Source organism: Lepus europaeus, chromosome 20 (assembly GCF_033115175.1).
Source record: "Lepus europaeus isolate LE1 chromosome 20, mLepTim1.pri, whole genome shotgun sequence".
Lineage (NCBI taxonomy): Eukaryota > Metazoa > Chordata > Mammalia > Lagomorpha > Leporidae > Lepus > Lepus europaeus.
In genome coordinates this window covers 62,939,278-62,955,622 of record NC_084846.1, presented here as the reverse complement: position 1 = coordinate 62,955,622, position 16,345 = coordinate 62,939,278, and the positions used below count along the sequence as shown (strand labels likewise).

At 66.7% G+C, this 16,345-nt stretch overlaps 2 protein-coding genes across 4 annotated transcripts; one reads left to right on the top strand and one right to left on the bottom strand.

Annotated features, from left to right (window-relative positions):
* The first annotated feature begins 807 nt into the window (after positions 1-807).
* PGAM2 (phosphoglycerate mutase 2) lies at positions 808-3,683 on the top strand. 2 transcript variants are annotated; one of them, XM_062179155.1, is made up of 4 exons: positions 808-997; positions 1,844-2,277; positions 2,358-2,538; positions 3,479-3,683. In XM_062179155.1, exons 2-4 carry the CDS (start codon positions 1,864-1,866, stop codon positions 3,643-3,645), a joined length of 762 nt encoding a protein of 253 aa, XP_062035139.1. In that variant the 5' UTR covers positions 808-997; positions 1,844-1,863; the 3' UTR covers positions 3,646-3,683. The 2 variants fall into 2 exon arrangements, with proteins under 2 accessions (XP_062035139.1, XP_062035140.1); XM_062179156.1 differs by lacking the exon at positions 808-997 and having other exon boundaries at positions 1,825-2,277.
* A 475-nt stretch (positions 3,684-4,158) lies between these two features.
* On the bottom strand, positions 4,159-12,881 carry DBNL (drebrin like). 2 transcript variants are annotated; one of them, XM_062178603.1, is made up of 13 exons: positions 12,760-12,881; positions 10,604-10,659; positions 8,949-9,061; positions 8,344-8,418; positions 7,579-7,725; positions 6,926-7,003; positions 6,620-6,771; positions 6,482-6,530; positions 6,148-6,241; positions 5,754-5,849; positions 5,545-5,657; positions 5,199-5,304; positions 4,159-4,892 (listed from the first exon to the last, which is right to left on the bottom strand). In XM_062178603.1, the coding sequence occupies exons 1-13, from the start codon at positions 12,840-12,842 to the stop codon at positions 4,753-4,755; spliced, it is 1,302 nt and encodes a 433-aa protein (XP_062034587.1). In that variant the 5' UTR covers positions 12,843-12,881; the 3' UTR covers positions 4,159-4,752. The 2 variants fall into 2 exon arrangements, with proteins under 2 accessions (XP_062034587.1, XP_062034588.1); XM_062178604.1 differs by lacking the exon at positions 5,754-5,849.
* Between the last annotated feature and the right edge of the window lie 3,464 nt (positions 12,882-16,345).

Here is a 16,345-nt window from a genome sequence, read left to right as displayed (position 1 = left end):
CAGTGACCTCAGGGGCTCCTTCCAAGGCCTCTAACCAGGAACCAGGGGCTTCCGGTTCCCACGCTGCTGTGTGCTTCCTGCCACAGTGGCCGGGGCCGTGCAGGGCAGGGGGAGACAGCAGGAGCACTGCCCTCGCGTTCCTGGGGCCATGGGTGGTGCCTGCTTGGCTGACCTCCACGAAGAGGAAAGAAGAAGGGGGTTCCCCCACCTGACCTCTTCCCTGCTGCTTGTGTGGCGTCTCCTGGAGCACTTTCTGACCATAGCAGGTGCCCTTCCTGGTCTCCAGGCAGTGTGAGGAGGAGGTAACTCGCCCTCTTATCTCTGCTGCCCCTGCTGAGCCCCGGGCTCCCTGCATCATGGTGCAGGGTGGACGTGTGGCCTGTGGGAGACGGTCCCCCACCCTCTCGAGACATACAGTCCCCACCCCCTCGCTCACTCCCCAGGGCCTCACTGCCACCCGCGTGCCTCACATTCCACTGGACAGGGGCCCAGGGCAGAACTCTGCTTGAACAGCAAACTCGTCCAACGGATCAGAGAGGAGTCGGGCTGGGGCCACGGCTCAGAGACCCGGTCTTGCCCCTGCCCCGCCCCAGCTGACCCTGCTCTGGGCTCCTCTTGCCTTCTCCATGCCCTGCCTGCTCTGTTGAAGCAAGGCCCTGGGGCTCCCCAGTGCGGCAGCTCCTGCTGCACGCAGCCTGGGCCGAGTGGCCCCCATCCGGGCGCCGGCTTCTCCTGCCTCAGCACAGCAGTGACGTGGCCAACCGCAGGCCACTCTGGGCTCCTTGGGGCTCATCCTGGCTGAGCCTGGCATTCTGCTCTTCCCACTGCCCCACGGGGCTGCTTCCTGGCACCAGGGCTGTCTGCACCAGACCTGCCAGCCGCCAGCCCTGCCCCACTGCCAAGGGGCTGAGTGTCTGGGGAGTCGATTCCAGCCGTGACCAAGGGACAAAACGCCAGTTCTCCCTGCCTGTTGGTGCTCCTGCGTGGGGGTCCCCAGGTAGGAGCCCTCCCCTGGGGGCTTGCACGCTCCTGCCCAAGTCTGCCCCACCCCTCCTGTTCTCACAAGCTGGCTGGGGTGTGGCAGGTGGGGCTCGCACTGAGCTGTCCGGGACCAGTGACTGACTCCTGTGCCCAGGAGGCGGAGAACCCTGGGGGCCGAGTCTGGGGTGACTTTTTTGAAGGTGGTCTCGGCTCGGTAGGGGGAAGGCCTGGCTCGGGCAAGGGCCATGGAGGGGAGCGAGGCAAATGAGCACCAGCTGACTCCTGCCGAGGGCGGTGTGGGGCGAGGAGGCTCTCCACCAGGCTGAGCGCAGCAGAGGCGTGCGTGTGCGCACCCCTAACACACGTGCTGCAGCTACAGCCTGTGTGCGGACATGTGCACGTGGGCTGTGACCACACAGACCTACATGTGTGCACACGTGGCCTCAACACCAACCAGGTGGTGCCTGACAGGCTCGTCCGGGGGTTAGGACTGAAAGGAGCTGTTCTGGCTTCTGTGCCTCCGCCAAGTAGGGGAGGGCAGAGGGGGCCACGAGGATTCCTGACCTCCTGAAGCCTCCCCTGGGCGCCCCTCCCCCAGGCCTGACTTCTGTCCAGCCCTGCTCCGCGGCCCCACCCAGCCCAGGCTCTGCTATGGCCGCACAGGGTTAGGGACGCCACTGGAGCCCAGGCTGGGCTATTTTCAGATCAGCTCTTTGGCTTGCCCCCACCCAGCGGCGCTGCTACTGGCCACCTGCTGCCGCCTGTCCCTCCTGGAATGCTGATTGGCAGTTGGCTGGGGTGGGGGCTGGGGCTGGACTGTTATAAACGGGAGGTGCTGCCCAGGTGCTGTCCTGGTCCACAGCCCCCATCTCTGCCGCCACCATGGCCACCCACCGGCTGGTGATGGTCCGCCACGGCGAGAGCACCTGGAACCAGGAGAACCGGTTCTGCGGCTGGTTCGATGCAGAGCTGAGCGAGAAGGGGGCCGAGGAGGCCAAGCGGGGAGCGGTTGCCATCAAGGACGCCAAGATGGAGTTTGACATCTGCTACACGTCGGTGCTGAAGCGTGCCATCCGCACCCTCTGGACTATCCTGGACGGCACAGACCAGATGTGGCTGCCCGTGGTGCGCACCTGGCGCCTCAACGAGCGGCACTACGGGGGCCTCACCGGCCTCAACAAGGCCGAGACGGCGGCCAAGCACGGGGAGGAGCAGGTGAAGATCTGGCGCCGCTCCTTCGACATCCCGCCGCCCCCCATGGACGAGAAGCACCCCTACTACACCTCCATCAGCAAGGTGAGCCCCGGGAGGCCGGGCGCAGAGCTGGGTGGGGCCGGGGGTCCAGGGAGGGAACAGCCATGTCCCCTGCCCTCCAGGAGCGGCGGTACGCGGGGCTGAAGCCGGGCGAGCTGCCCACCTGCGAGAGCCTCAAGGACACCATCGCCCGGGCCCTGCCCTTCTGGAACGAGGAGATCGCCCCGCAGATCAAGGCCGGCAAGCGCGTGCTCATCGCGGCGCACGGCAACAGCCTGCGCGGCATCGTCAAACACCTGGAAGGTGAGGCCGCTCCCGAGTTCCCACCACAGGGGCTTCAGACAACTGGGGGGGGGGGGTGTCACGAGGGAACTGTGACCTTCACTTTCCTTGGGTAACGTTCTTAAGGCTGTGGCCAGGCTGCTGCCCCTCCCTAAGGCAGGGCCCACCAGGGGAGGGGCAGAGGCTTCAGGGTGGCGTCCTGCCAAGGACACCCAGCCAGGCGGCCCCAGCCCCGGCCCCCTGTGCTCTCCAAGCAGAGCGCAGTCCCTCAAGTCCTCCCCAGGTAGGTGCAGAGGCAGAGCTAGGGAGCGGCCGGCTCGGGGCCTGTGGTGAGGCCATCAGGTAATGAGCAAGGGGGGCTCATGAACAGGCCTGGGGGTCCACGGGCAGCTCTAAGCCCTGGGCTGGAGCCCGAGGGGGGTGGCCACCTCCCACCCTGCCTTCTGGGGGCCTCTCCCTGCCGCCTCCCTGACCCCGCTGGGAGACCAGGCATCAGGGTAAGGGGTATAGGGCTCCCCAGAGAACACTCTGGACCCTCCCACCAGCAGAGGGTGGGGTGGCACCAGCAGCAAAGGTCGAGCTGCTATTCCCGGCCGCCAGGGGCTGTGGGTTGGGTTTCTCCACCCAGCACGGCCTCTCCCCCTTGCCCGCTGCTCACGCACGCTCTGCCCAGGAAGTCGCACACGCAGAGCCCTCTAGAAAGCTCCTGGCTCTGGTCTGGCCTGCCGGGCAGGGCCTCCTCAGGTCTTGGCCCCTGGCAGAGGGGGTGGGGAGCAGGCCTGGGTTTTACCACTGGGCTATTTCTGTGGGCTGCTGGCCTAGCTTGGTCCCGCCTTGACCTTTAGGCGCAGTTCTGTGGGGTTGGTGCCAGGCAGCCTGGCTGCGTGGCCTAACAAGGCCTGGTCTGCTGCGTGGACAGGGTGGGTGCAAGGGGGCTCACAGATGCTGTCCCCTGCTTCAGGGATGTCGGACCAGGCCATCATGGAGCTGAATCTGCCCACCGGGATCCCCATTGTCTACGAGCTGGACCAGGCGCTGAAGCCCACCAAGCCCATGAGGTTCCTGGGAGACGAGGAGACGGTGCGGAAGGCCATGGAGGCTGTGGCTGCCCAGGGCAAGGCCAAGTGAGGGTGGGCAATGGCAATAAAGGAACCTCCTCCCCCTGCTTCAAGTCCACTGTGGCCACGTGTGACGGGATCTTGGCCTGCCTAGTCAGTCCCTTAGCTGTAGGCAACCCTGGGAAGCTGGGGGTAGCCACGTCCCAATCCGCCATCACCAGGGGTGGAGCACTGTCAAGGCACATAGCACCCAGGAAGCTGCACTCTTGCGCAAACCCCTAGGTGCCCCTAAAGAGCCACTGGGGGACCACACTCTGGACTTGGGCTGCACCGGGCCACAGCGGGGAGAGCAGCCCTCCGCTCCACCACGCTTACCACACTGCAGCCATGCCTCCCCTTGCAGGGCTGGCTCCTGAGCCCCAGCTCCCAGGCACAGGCATGCGCGAGGGGGCTCCCAAAGCAGGCACCCCCCGGATTCCTGGAGCCTTCACAGTTGGGAGGTGAGGTTGGGACGTGAGCACAGAGGGACCTCGTTCCCCACACGCTCTGCCTTGGGGCAGACACTGGCTCTCCCAGAGCCATGGACACGGACACGCAGGACTCCAGCTTGTCACATGGCGTTTATGCGCTCCCAGGTGGCTGACCACTGGTCCCAGAGGCCGAGGGCATAGCACACACACACACACACACACCTGGGAGGCGTTTCCCCAGGGGGCACTCGGATCAGAGCTGGGAATCTGGATCAAACTGGTGATTGAGGTCTATTCTTCAGGCAGGGATAGGCTGGGAGAACGCGCAGGCCAGCGCGGCCCTCGGGCAGCCAGAGGCGGCTGAGGCACGCACTGGGGGGGGCGGCAGGAAGTCTCCCTGTCAGCGCCCCCACCATCCACTCTCACTTTGGTCAGACTCAAGTTCACTGCTCCCAAGGGTCAACCTAAACGGCTACAGCCGCGCTCCCTTGGGACCCAGAGAAGGAAAAAAGGCAAAGGCGGCCCCCAGGGGCCCCAGCTCCTCCACGTCCCCAGGGGACTGGCCCCAGGCAGGACTGTGGGAGTCACCAGGTTATTGCTGCTTCTGGGATGACAGAGGGAGCCCCAGGGCCTGGTCCTTATCGGGCCCCACCCAGCAGTAAGGAAGCTGCGTCTGGGTGGGGGGGGGGGGGGGGACAGGCTCAGCCTCACTCAATGAGCTCCACGTAGTTGGCGGGGAACATGCCGAAGTGGCCGTCGGGCCCGTAGCCCCGCCACCAGCCTTCGTCGATCACCTCGATGCCTGTGATCAGGTTCTCAGGGTCAAAGGAGATCTCTGTGTCGTCCGCTGCAAAGAGGGCAAAGCCCGGGGCTGCGCTGGGGGCTCTGGACCCCAGGCCCCTGCTACCCCTTCCCTGAGCACAGTGGCCGCTGCTGCTGGCGGGCACAGCTCTTGACAGAGCGCTCCTGCCAAGGCCCGGCACGGACACCTGCAGAGCCAGTGTCTCGGCCAGCCCTCCAGGTGCTACAAGTACGCTACCTGGCATTCCTGGGGATGGGATGGGCTGATGCTCCAGAGGGGACCCACCCCAAGTTAGCCTCCCACTCCAGCTCCTCTTCCTGAGACCCCCTGTCCCCCAGCTGGGAGCCTTACCTGCCTGGTAGTCGTACAGGGCCCGGGCGCACAGCCCGTGCCCACTGAGATCCTGGCCCTGAACGTAGTGTTCAACATGCTCAGAGCCAGCTCCTGGCTGCTCCATCTGCAGGGGGAGTACGAACGATGTGGCCCCACACTCAGTCCCCGCCCTGCCCTGGGCGGCTCAGGTCAAGCCTGGCAGTGTGGCCATCAGCCCGAGGTGCAGAAAACAAAGGCCCAGCGGGACCCGCACAGGGCGCTGGCCCCCAACGGGTGCTTCACACCCTGTAGTGTGTGCGCCATGGCAAACCCAGGCACCTCTGGCCCCTTCACGCGCCCACCCCCACCCCCGCAGGGAACCTACCAGCGGGGGCTCCTCATAGAGGGCCTCTGGCTGTGGGGGCTCCTCATACACAGCCTCCTCTTCCGCCTGCTCTAGGCACGGAGGAGCGTGGGGTGCTGGCTCCTCCCGGACGTCTGCAACAGGACACAGCAGGTCTCACCCTCTCCTGTGCCCACACCCCCGTGCACCTCATCAGCCCCCACGGGGCCCAGGCGGCGACGAAGCCTTGCCTGCCGCCGGCTGTGAGGCCGCAGGAGCCGGCTCTCTGGCGAAGGGGCTCTCCGGCTGGGTGAGCTGCTTCTGCAGGAAGGGGCTCTTTAGCTTGCCTGCAAACCCCAGCAAACGCGCTCGTCAGAAGCAGTCCCTGGTGTGTAGACACGCACGTGCACACACAGCACACACACATGTACACAGCACAGCACACACAGCACGCACACACCACACACACAACACACATAGCACACCGCACACACACGCACACACACCCCGCCACGCGCTTGAGGTGGGTCCGGGCCCAGGAGCTGGAGCTGAGCACGTGGCACGTGGTCACCCACGAGGCCCCAGGCCTCGTCGCCGCCCTCTCGTACGTGTCACACACTCGGGGGGCCCGGAGGGAGGGCTCACCTGGCTGAGGGCTCGAGACAGAGGTGGTGGACATGGCCCTCTCCTTCTGCTTGAAGATGTCCCGCGGGTGGGCGGCCTGCTGCCCGGCAGACTCCTGGTGGGGGAGACACAGCGACCCCAGCCGTGAGCATCAGCCAGGGTCTCCTCGTCTCCCCGCAAAGCTTGGGGGGGGGGTGTCAGAGGCCCAGGGCCTTCCACAGTCCACGCTGAAGTGTCTGCCCTCGGCTTTCCTCTCCTCCACGCCTCTGCGGGGCCTGGGAAGCCCAGGGCAGGGGCTGTGTGGGGTGCAGACCTGTGAGCTCCCAGGCCCTCTGCGGGGGGCGTCCAGGCTCACCCACTCCTCTCTGCTCCTTGAGACCACTTCCTGCGGCTGCTCGCTTCTCCTGCCGGAAGAGCCAGTGGGGGGAGCTGAGGCGCGGTGCAGGGCCACCTCAGCCCCGCCCCCCCGGGACTGGGTGAGGGCGGGGCTCACCTGGGGGGGCTGGCCGCGAGCTGCTGCTCCTGATAGTACTGCTCCCGGCGTGCGGCTTCCCGCAGCTCCCGCTCCCTGCGCTCCTGCTCCAGCCGCTGCCGCTCCTCCTCGGCCCGCCGCTTCTCCTCCAGCCGCCGGTTCTCCTCCTCCTTCTGCAGGGAGGCCTGCCTGCTCAGCCCTGCTCGGGCCAGGGCCCGCGGTGGCAGGAGGGTGTGCCCCAGGGCCCGTGCCCAGCCAGCCCTCAGGCTGACCATCTGTCAGCGGTGCTTCCCACACAGGTGAACCAAGACACGGCAGCAGCCTCACCTCGGCTTTGGCCCAGAAGCTGTCTTTGCCAACCCTCTGGATCTCAGACACGGCGTTGGTCTTCTGGTACACCGAGCCCTGTGGGGTCAGGGCGTGCGCTGGGACCTGGGCCTCGGAGTAGGCCCACCAGGCCAGAGAGAGGACAGCCAGCCACTAGGCCCAAACACCAAGATGGCCGGAAAGAGGCCCAGGAAGCTGCCTGCCCCACAGCGCCCCCCGTGGCCCCCAGGGGCCTGGGGCGGCTGCTCTGCCACTGCTGAGTGACCGGCCCGCAGTGTGCAGCAGCCAGCACAGATCCCGTGGCGGAGGATGTGGCTCCTGGCTGTCAGCTCTGCCCGTCACAGGGCTAAGGTCCACAGGAGTCTCCCACCACTCAGAAGTGTCCGCTCCGGTTTTGGACTTTGCCCTGCTACCACATGAAGTTTCTCCGTGGTGGCTGCTACCAGGAGCCACGTGGGGTTGGGCGCCATGGCCCGAGGGGATCTGGTCTATCAGAGCTTCCACCCTGACCCCCCAGAGCCGGCTCCAGGGCTGCAGGCCCACGGCAGGGTCAGTGCCAGCAGGGCTTCGGAGTTACCATCCATAGAAGCCAAGCGAGGCCTGGCCACTGGGGCTCCCCCCAATGAAGGGTCCGGGCTGGGGGCAGCACTCACCACTGGGGCCTGGGGCCCCGCGTCCTGGAAGCGGCCACTTTCCTTGTGGAAGCTGTAGTTGGCCCCCGAGGCCTTGGCCACCTTCTGCATGATGCACTCGGGCTCCACGTCCTCCTCGGCCCGCGCGTTGATGGTCACGTGGGCCCCCTGGGAGGAAGTGGCACTTGAGCGCAGCCGTGGAGGCGAGGACGGGCCCAGCTCCTACAGCCACTGCTGCACGTGGACGGAGGGTCCCATCTGGCCGCTGGGAACTAAAGCATGTGCTCCCCTTGAGGGCTCAAACCCCGGGCACCTGTCCCGCTGTGTGGATGCGGGACAGTCCCTGCTGTCGCTCTGTGGCTGCCCAGGCACGAAAGTCCTGCCTTCCGTCAGCGGCAGCCAGCTGTGACGCCATCTGGAGACAAAGCGAGCCTGCTTTCCCCCAAGAAGCCGGGCCCGTGCGTCAGTCACTGCTGCTCTAGACCAGCGGCCCGGCGTCCTTTCAGCTCCCGCGTGGGGAACGGCAGCTCTGAAGGGTTGGCAGGAGCAGAATCAAAGTCCCACGTCTCCTTGCCAGCAATCAGACACACAGTCACCTGACAAGGAGCCACAGCCACTCTTGATACAGACGCTTTGAAGTGCAAGCACGTGCGCACTCACTGCCCAGGGGGAACTCTCTGGTCGTGGCCCATGGCCAGGGGAATGGCCGTTGTGCACGCGCCCAGGGGCCTGGGGGCGCCCCCCTGGAAGGCTGCTACAGGGCAGCCGGCCGGGTACGGCCCTCACCTTCAGGAAGTTGGCCATGGTGCTGACGTGGTTGGCGCACACTCCCTTCCGCACGTCGTTCACGCCCTCGCCTGTCTGTAACACAAGCACACCCAGCATGACCAGCGTAGCCCCAAAGCCCCCGCCCCCGGGACCCAGCAGCCCCCGTGTCCCAGCAAAGAGAAAATCGCAACCCCCGAAGCAGGAGCCATTCTCCAGAACACGTCCCACAGATGAGACGAGTCTCCGCCCCCACCACGGGTTTTCCTCCTGTCCCCATCAGGGCACTCTGCTCCGCAGGAGCCTGTCTGTGCCCCCAGGCTCCCGAGCAGGCCCAGGCCCTCTGTGCCCAGAGCGGCCACCCTGAGGGGACAGCAAGGGCTCCTGTGACTGTTTGCCTGTCTGTGTGCCCCCAGGCTCCTGCGCACACCCTGGCCCTCTGCGCCCAGAGCGGCCACCCTGAGGGGACAGCAAGGGCTCCTGTGACTGTTTGCCCGCCGTCTGGGCTCTGCGTGCAGGAACCGGAGCAGACGGACGGGCTGTCCCGCTGCCCTAGGCCGCGCCCCGCAGCACCGTGCTCCCGAGGGCGGCACAGCACAGGAACCAGGCTTTCTGACCGCACGTACCCAGTTGATGAGGACAAACTTGGGCAGGCCGGAGTTGGGGTCCTTGACTCTGCAGAAGGCGTACATCACCTTCCCGCTGTTGAGCTCTTCCACAAGCTCCTCCAGGCCGCCCTCTGCAGGCCACAGGACGTTAGAGGCCGGCCCCGCCCACCCCCGCCCGCCCAGCACCTGCTCGGCCAGCCAGGGAGCCTTGCCCCCTGCACCAGGGCCCCCACTCCTACTGCCCCGGGCCCCGCCCCCAGGCTGACGCTAGGGAGAGCTGGGTGGGGCAGGTCTGGCGCCCGGGTCTCTGAGGAGCACCTCCAGTGACTTCTCGCCCACGCTTACAGACCACGCCTCTAGGCCCACAGGTGACTCTGGGAATACTGCAGACCAGCACCAGAGGCCCCGATGGAGGCTGCGGGGCCACCCTCTACACCAGGTGCCTGGACCCCCACGGAGAGCCCGGGAGAGCAGGGCTGCGCGGTCACCCTCTACGCCAGGTGCCTGGACCCCCACGGAGAGCCCGGGAGAGCAGGGCTGCGCGGTCACCCTCTACGCCATGTTCCCTGGTGCCTGGACCCCCACGGAGAGCCCGGGAGAGCAGGGCTGCGGGGTCACCCTCTACGCCATGTTCCCTGGTGCCTGGACCCCCACGGAGAGCCCGGGAGAGCAGGGCTGCGGGGTCACCCGTGTGACTGCCAGACGCCAGGGCTCAGAGACTCGGAGGAAAGGGCTGGAGGGCAGGGACCTAAACCATTCTCCCAGTGCTGAGCCCGGCTCCCAGAGCGTCCCAGGCTGTGAGGAGGAGCAGTACGGCAGCTCCAGGAGCCGCAGGAACACGAGGCGGGCAACCTGCTCAGACAGCACAGCCCTGTCCACGCCCCGGCAGACACTAGCACTCAACAGTAGGCCTTCTGCAAAGGGGACCCACCCGGGAGACCCGCGTGTAAGAGGAAGAAGCCCTCTCTCCACACCGCGCATGTGGCCAAGCGCAGCACGTGCTCCCGACACTCCCTGAACAGCTCGGGCGAGCGTGCAGAGGGCGCAGGGGGATCAGCAGGGGCTGCCGTGTGTGCCCCTCTGTCCCAGCCCGGCGTGGCCAGAGTCTGTCCTCGCAGAGACCGGCCCCCCTGGAGGGCCCCCCCCGCAGCGATGCTGCCACTCCTGGCACACCTGCCCACAGCTGGGCCAGGACACAGGTGGAGGGTCTGCGGCCTCCACCCTACCAGCTATGGGGCTGGCGCCCTGGACACAGGCTGCCTGTGAGCTGGAGAGAGCAGGTGGCTCCCCGGGTTCTTCCCTAGGGACCCAGAGAACCACGCTGCCCCGTGCCCCAGGTAAAGGAGTCCACAGGGGAATATTTCTACTCACATCTGAAACCCCAGGCTGCCCAAAGTGGCCAGAGGCACTGGGCCCTGGTCACGCAGTGGACTGAGGTGCGAGGGCTTTGGCCCGTGGTCCTGCCTGGTGCTAGCCCACGTCTTGGCTAGCTGCCGTGGGGGTGGGTCTACAGGAAGCAGGAAGGGGCCTGCTCCCCGCCCTCAGTGTGCCCCAGTCCCCTTCTTCCCACTGTGGTGACCGAGAGGCAGTCAGGGTGGACTGTGCTGGCCACAGCCGTCTCCCCTTTGCACACCTCCCACCTCCCCCAGGGAGCCACCGGAGGCCACACTCACCGCCTGTGCCAGCCACACGGATGTCATTGCTGTTGCCTTCATAGGTGAAGAGCGCCCTGAAAAACACACACGCGGCCTCTGTCCAACCTCACCACACCGCACCCTCCTGCTCCACCCAGAGCAGCCTGGCCTCCCCGGAACAGCCCCGGCAGGCACGGGCCCTGCCCACCCCGCTGCAGCCTGCCAGGCAGGTTTTTAGCTGGCCGCAGTGCAGCCAGCCATCTCAGCTGACTTGCCGAGGGACAGAGCCACGCACACAGGGGGCACAGCTCGGCTCCGAGGACAACATACGCTGGGGTCTCTGACTCCCACGCACTCACAGGGACGCTCAGCCGGCTGTGAGATACACAGGTGTGAAAAGACAAGACATCCACCCATGCCCAAACCTGAAAGGCACCGGCAGGGAGTGACACAGGGACAGGCGACAAGCAAGCCAGGGGAGAGCCAACCACTCCAAGATCTGGGGGGAGGGGGCAGGAGACAGACCCTCGGCTGTTCCCTACCCCACGCCGCCCAGCCCAGTGCTGCCTGCCGGACAGCACCCCCCTGTGCGGAGCCTCTGGATCACTTTCTGTGTGACTCCCAGTCCACTGTTTGTCAGGGCACCCAGCATGCACAGCAACCTCGCACCAGGCCGAGGGCAGAGGCAGGGCCGCCCCACCCCTTCTAGGGGAGTTAAAGGTGGCGAGAAAACGCACAGAGCTTCCCAGCCCGGGGCCCCTTTGTGCCTAAAGCCAGCCAGCCATGGAGATGGCTGCTGCCAGAGAGTGGGGGCCACCTCCTTGGAGCAGAGACCCGAGACGGGGGAGGCAGCACGGCAGGCTGAGGGGACGGCAAGAGCGAGGGCGTGGAAGAGGAACCGGCCCGACAGTTTGAGGAAGGGCAGTGGCAAGCAGGTGCGGCCCCGTCGTGGGAGCGTGACGGGCGCAGGAACTGGGTCACTCAGGGCGAGCAGGGGGGCGGCGCGGGCCTCGCTCAGCGTGCACCAGGAAGCCGCTGCCTAGGGAAGTGACACGCTCGAGGTGCTTTCTCAGCTAGCAAGGGGGGACGGGCCATGCAGTGTGTGCTGAGTACCCACAGGGCCGCGACAGAGGGTGGGGGCCAGGGGCTCGTGCCACAGTGCAGGCTCGGCACCCTCGGGGGACGGCGCAGTGGGGCGGGGGTCAGTGCCAGCCCGGGGTGGCAGGAGACAGCCCTGGTAAGAAGGCCCAGGCGAGAGCAGCCGGCTGAGCTGCTGGGCATCTCACTCACTCACTCACACACACAAACCCCGTGCAAGGCGACACACACACACACCCAGGTGAGAGCAGCCGGCTGAGCTGCTGGGCGTCACACTCACTCTCTCTCTCTCTCTCTCACACACACACACACACACACCCCGTGCAGGGCATCTCTCTCTCACACTCCCCCCCCCAAGCAGATGCTTCCCGGGAGGGCGGGGGACGGAGATCAGCGGGGAGTCGCCCAGGGAGTCAGTGCGGGTTAAACAGGCGACCGAGAGCAAACCCAGCCCCGGCCAAGGATCCTGCTGGGAACCAAAGCAGGGGGCTTCGAGTGCAGACCCTTCCAGTGGGGTCTGAGGCCGCGGGCGGGGGTCCGGGAGCACCCCGCGGAACACAGGCGGGAGAGGCGGGGCTGGAGGCGACATCTGGACGCCCGCCTAGGAAAAATAACCCAGACTCGTGGGTGAATTCCTGCGGGCCGAGCCAGCAGCGGAAGCCGGTGCGATGGCTCCCGAGCGGACGGCGTGCCGCCCGGCACACAGAGCTCACAACGGGGCAGATCTCAGGCATCAGCCCCGGGCCCCGGGCCGCCCGCCAGCCCCCGGAGCCACCTCGATCCATCCGCACAGGGCTCAGGCTCGGAGAGGCACGTTCCCGGAGCGCCAGGCCTGGAGCCCCGACCGCGCCGGCCGCCGGACCCCAGGGGCGGAGCGGGAGCCCGGGCGTGGCTTCCGCCTCCCCACGCAAGGCTGCGGGCGACCCCTTCCCCAGGGCAGGTCCCGGGCTGGGACGAGCCCGGCAGCCCGGCGAGCACGGCCAGGCCGGGAACCCAGCACCGCAGCCCGGGCCGAGCCAGTGCAGCTGCGCCCCGACTGCCCCGACGGCGCCCGCTCCCGCCGCAGACCGGCCCGCCCGGCCCGCCTCGTCGCCCACCAGTCGGTCGGAGACTTCTCCGTGACCACCCGCACGTAGGCCTCCTGCAGCGCAGGCCCGTTCCGGCTCAGGTTCGCCGCCATGTCCCGCCCGCGGTCCCCGCGCCGCCACCACCGCCGCCGCCGCCGCCGCCGCCGCCGGCCCGGCCTCCCCGGACTGCCCGCAGCCTGGCCGCCGCCAGCCGGAAGCCCCGCCCCGACGGCCGGAAGCCCCGCCCCGACGGCAGGAAGCGGAAGCGGGGCGGGGCTCGGCGCCGGGAAGGCGGGCCGGGCGTGGGGGCCTGGTGCACTCAGGTGGCCGGGGAGAGCGGGGCAGGGGGCGGCTGCTCCACAGAGCACGTCCCGGCCGCGCGTGGCCGAAGCCTGTGTGGACCTCAGCAGAGGGCTGCCGTGTGGATGAAGCGTGCACGCGAGAGCGCGAGTGACTGACAGCCAGGGGCTGATCGCACCGCCCTGCGCTCACCTGCGCTCACCTGCGCCTTCTCCAGTGTGGTCGGCGAGCAATGGAGACTCGGCCTTGGGCGTCTCTCCACGTCTGGGGGTCGCTGCGCGCCGAGGGCAGCTCCCGGCTCCCCTCCCAGCCTCCCCCGCCTCCGTAAAGTGAAGGTGCGGGGACCCCAGGATTTCCGGGGAGTTATACGTTAATGGTGTGGAGGGGGTTGCGTCGTTAGGGGGGAGCCCCACGTGGAATCCTGGCGGCCCTGTAGGAGGGGGGGGCGGCGTGTGGTGCGGGCCGGTGGAAGGGAACGGGGAGAGGCCAAGGCCGCTCTGCTTCCCCGCTCGCCATCAGTGTCAGGCCCCGCGCCGGCCACAGCGGGCAGCAGGGGCAGGCCTGCCCGGAGGCCTCACCTCACCCCCAGCGGGTCCCCGGGTCCCCGCCCACACCGCGGGCCCCGTGTCTGGCCGCTCAGCTTCCCCGCTCGCCATCCGTGTCCAGCCCCGCGCCGGCCACAGCGGGCAGCGGGGGCAGGCCTGCCCGGAGGCCTCACCTCACCCCCAGCGGGACCCCGGACCCCCGGGCCCCCGTGTCTGGCCGCTCAGCTTCCCCCAGTTCCTTTTTTTTCCTTGAAGCTTCCGTCCCAGCTCTTCTGCCCTCAGACCGGTCCCTCCCGCCTTGGGCCAGTTCCGCCCTCAGCCTCCTGGGGCCCACGTGGCCTCTTTCCCCGGGTGCCCCCATGTCCACACCTTCCAGTTGGCAGTTTATCCACATGGACGCCTCGGGTCTCGGGGGCACTTTTGACATTTCCGTCAACCTAGGGAGAACCTACCCGGCCCTCCCTCCTGGCCCCCTGCTCCACACGCACGCGGGCAGATGCCTGGACACGGATGCCCACTGGGGCAGCCCTGCCGGGTGCAGCGTTCCACTGGCTGTGCAGGCCTCTGCTCCGTGTGCTGACCGGGCTCATTCCTACCAAGAGGGAGAGGCGGGGTCCCAGGCCTGAAGATCGGGACCCCAGGATCCCAGTCCCTGTGTAGGCACGTGGGGGCCATCTCAGCTGGACGGGCCAGAGAGGTACCCTGGTGCAGACTGGGGGTCGGGGCCACAGGCAGCTCCGGGAGGAAGCCAGCTGGGGGCTGGGTCTCAGGATGGGGTACAGGAGACAGGGCAGGAGGGCTGTGGGTTTCATTCGGGGTGCAGTGAACTCCTCGGTGGGCTCTCCAGAGGAGGTGAGCAGCCGTGAGCAGCCGCCTCCACCCTGTGCCCCTCACTGCTGTTTATGGGGGTGGGGGCTGGGAAGGGAGGAGGCAGCTTTGCAGCCTCGCGATAGCTCTGGTTTTGTTTTAAATGCAGTCTGTCAACAGGGAAAGAGCAGGTGGTGGGGATGCGAGCCAGGAGCTGGCTTCCAAGAGGGAACGGCACGTCCTCTCACCAGCACAGGCGAGGAGCGGCCTCTGGATGGCCGTGCGGGGCGGCCGGGCTGCTCCTGCTGTCTCGGGGGCGCTGGCTGCCCAGGACTGCTGGGGAGCATGTGAGGCACTGCTGCGCAGCCAGCCCTGAGGAGTGGAGGCACAGGAGGCTCCAGGCTGATCTCAGCCCCTCTGGGGACCGAGGAGGGCAGCCCCAGGCCGGGAATCCTGTACCAGTCTTGTGAACACTCTGCCAGAGACTTGGCTAGTTCAGAGATCTGGCCACTTTTTTTTTTTTTTTTTGACAGGCAGAATGGACAGTGAGAGAGAGAGAAAGGTCTTCCTTTGCCGTTGGTTCACCCTCCAATGGCTGCCGTGGCCGGCGTGCTGCGGCCAGTGCACCGCGCTGATCCAAAGCCAGGAGCCAGGTGCTTCTCCTGGTCTCCCATGGGGTGCAGGGCCCAAGCACCTGGGCCATCCTCCACTGCACTCCCGGGCCACAGCAGAGAGCTGGCCTGGAAGAGGGGCAACCAGGACAGAATCCGGCGCCCCGACCGGGACTAGAACCCGGCGTGCCGGCGCCGTAGGTGGAGGATTAGCCTATCGAGCCGCGGCGCCGGCAGATCTGGCCACTCTTGACCGCTGCTTGGCTATGAGCTCCTGGGCCTGGTGGACATTTGCATGCTGGCATTTTAGTCCCTTGTGTGAGGCTCTGTCGTTTCTGGAGCCTGACAGAAGCCCAAAATCTCAGCTTCAGTCAGCACACCCAGCTTCTGGGAGAGCTAACAAGCCTTTATTTGTTCACCGTGGATCAACTGCTGAAGGTAACACATCTCCTTAATCTGGGCCACAGAGCAAGAAACTGTGTTCCTCACGGGGGCTTTCCGGATCTGCTGCCCAGCTGCTGACCTCGCGAACATGGGGTCTGCAGGCTTCGGTGCTGCGGGAGCCTCCAGCGCCTGGTGCACCTTAGAACAGGCTTCTGAGCTAAGGAGCCGTTCTCTGGCTGCCCTGAGCCCTGGAAGGCGGATGGGAAGGAACCAGGGGACTTGCTGGGGAAAGGCTGCCCGAGGAGGCTGCAGGTCCAAAGCCCACCTCAGGCTTGCAATGGGTGAGGGAAAGCTGGCCCGGGGCTCCAGGATTGCTTTCTCTACGGGCTATCTCCGGCAGAGGGGACAGGCTTGGGGAAATTTCTGGACCCAGAAAACCCATCATTTTCTTGGGAGTCATGAGCATTTCTGCTTGAGACTCAGGGCCTCTCAACTTGGGTCGGGATTTCCCCTCTGACCTCTCGCATGTCCGTCAGCTCCCCCCTTCCACACTGCCAGGTCACTGTGGTACAGCACTTGACGGAGCTGGGCTGAGGGGTGTGGTGACGGCCACCACGTGGCACTGGTTCTGCAGAGCCATGGTGGCAGCCTTCCCAGACAATGCTGCCCCATCTATTTAGTTATTGTCCCATTTAAGCAAAAACTAAGGGATAGCAGAGAGAAATTAGAGGAATCCACACCTCTGGAGAAGAACACAGCGCAGTAGCAGGAGGCTAAGAGGGGGCCCTCAGAAGCCAACGTGGAGCAGACTGATGCTTCTTCATTGGCTAAGGAGCGGCTGTGGGAGGAGCCTCAGTGCATCGTGTCACAGCGACACTGGGGTTTCTGGATCTCCTAGCCGGCCCCACGTGCCAGGCCTGTGGATGTCCTCCAAGCACCTGCAGAGGCCCCGCCTGGCCGTTCCGCTGC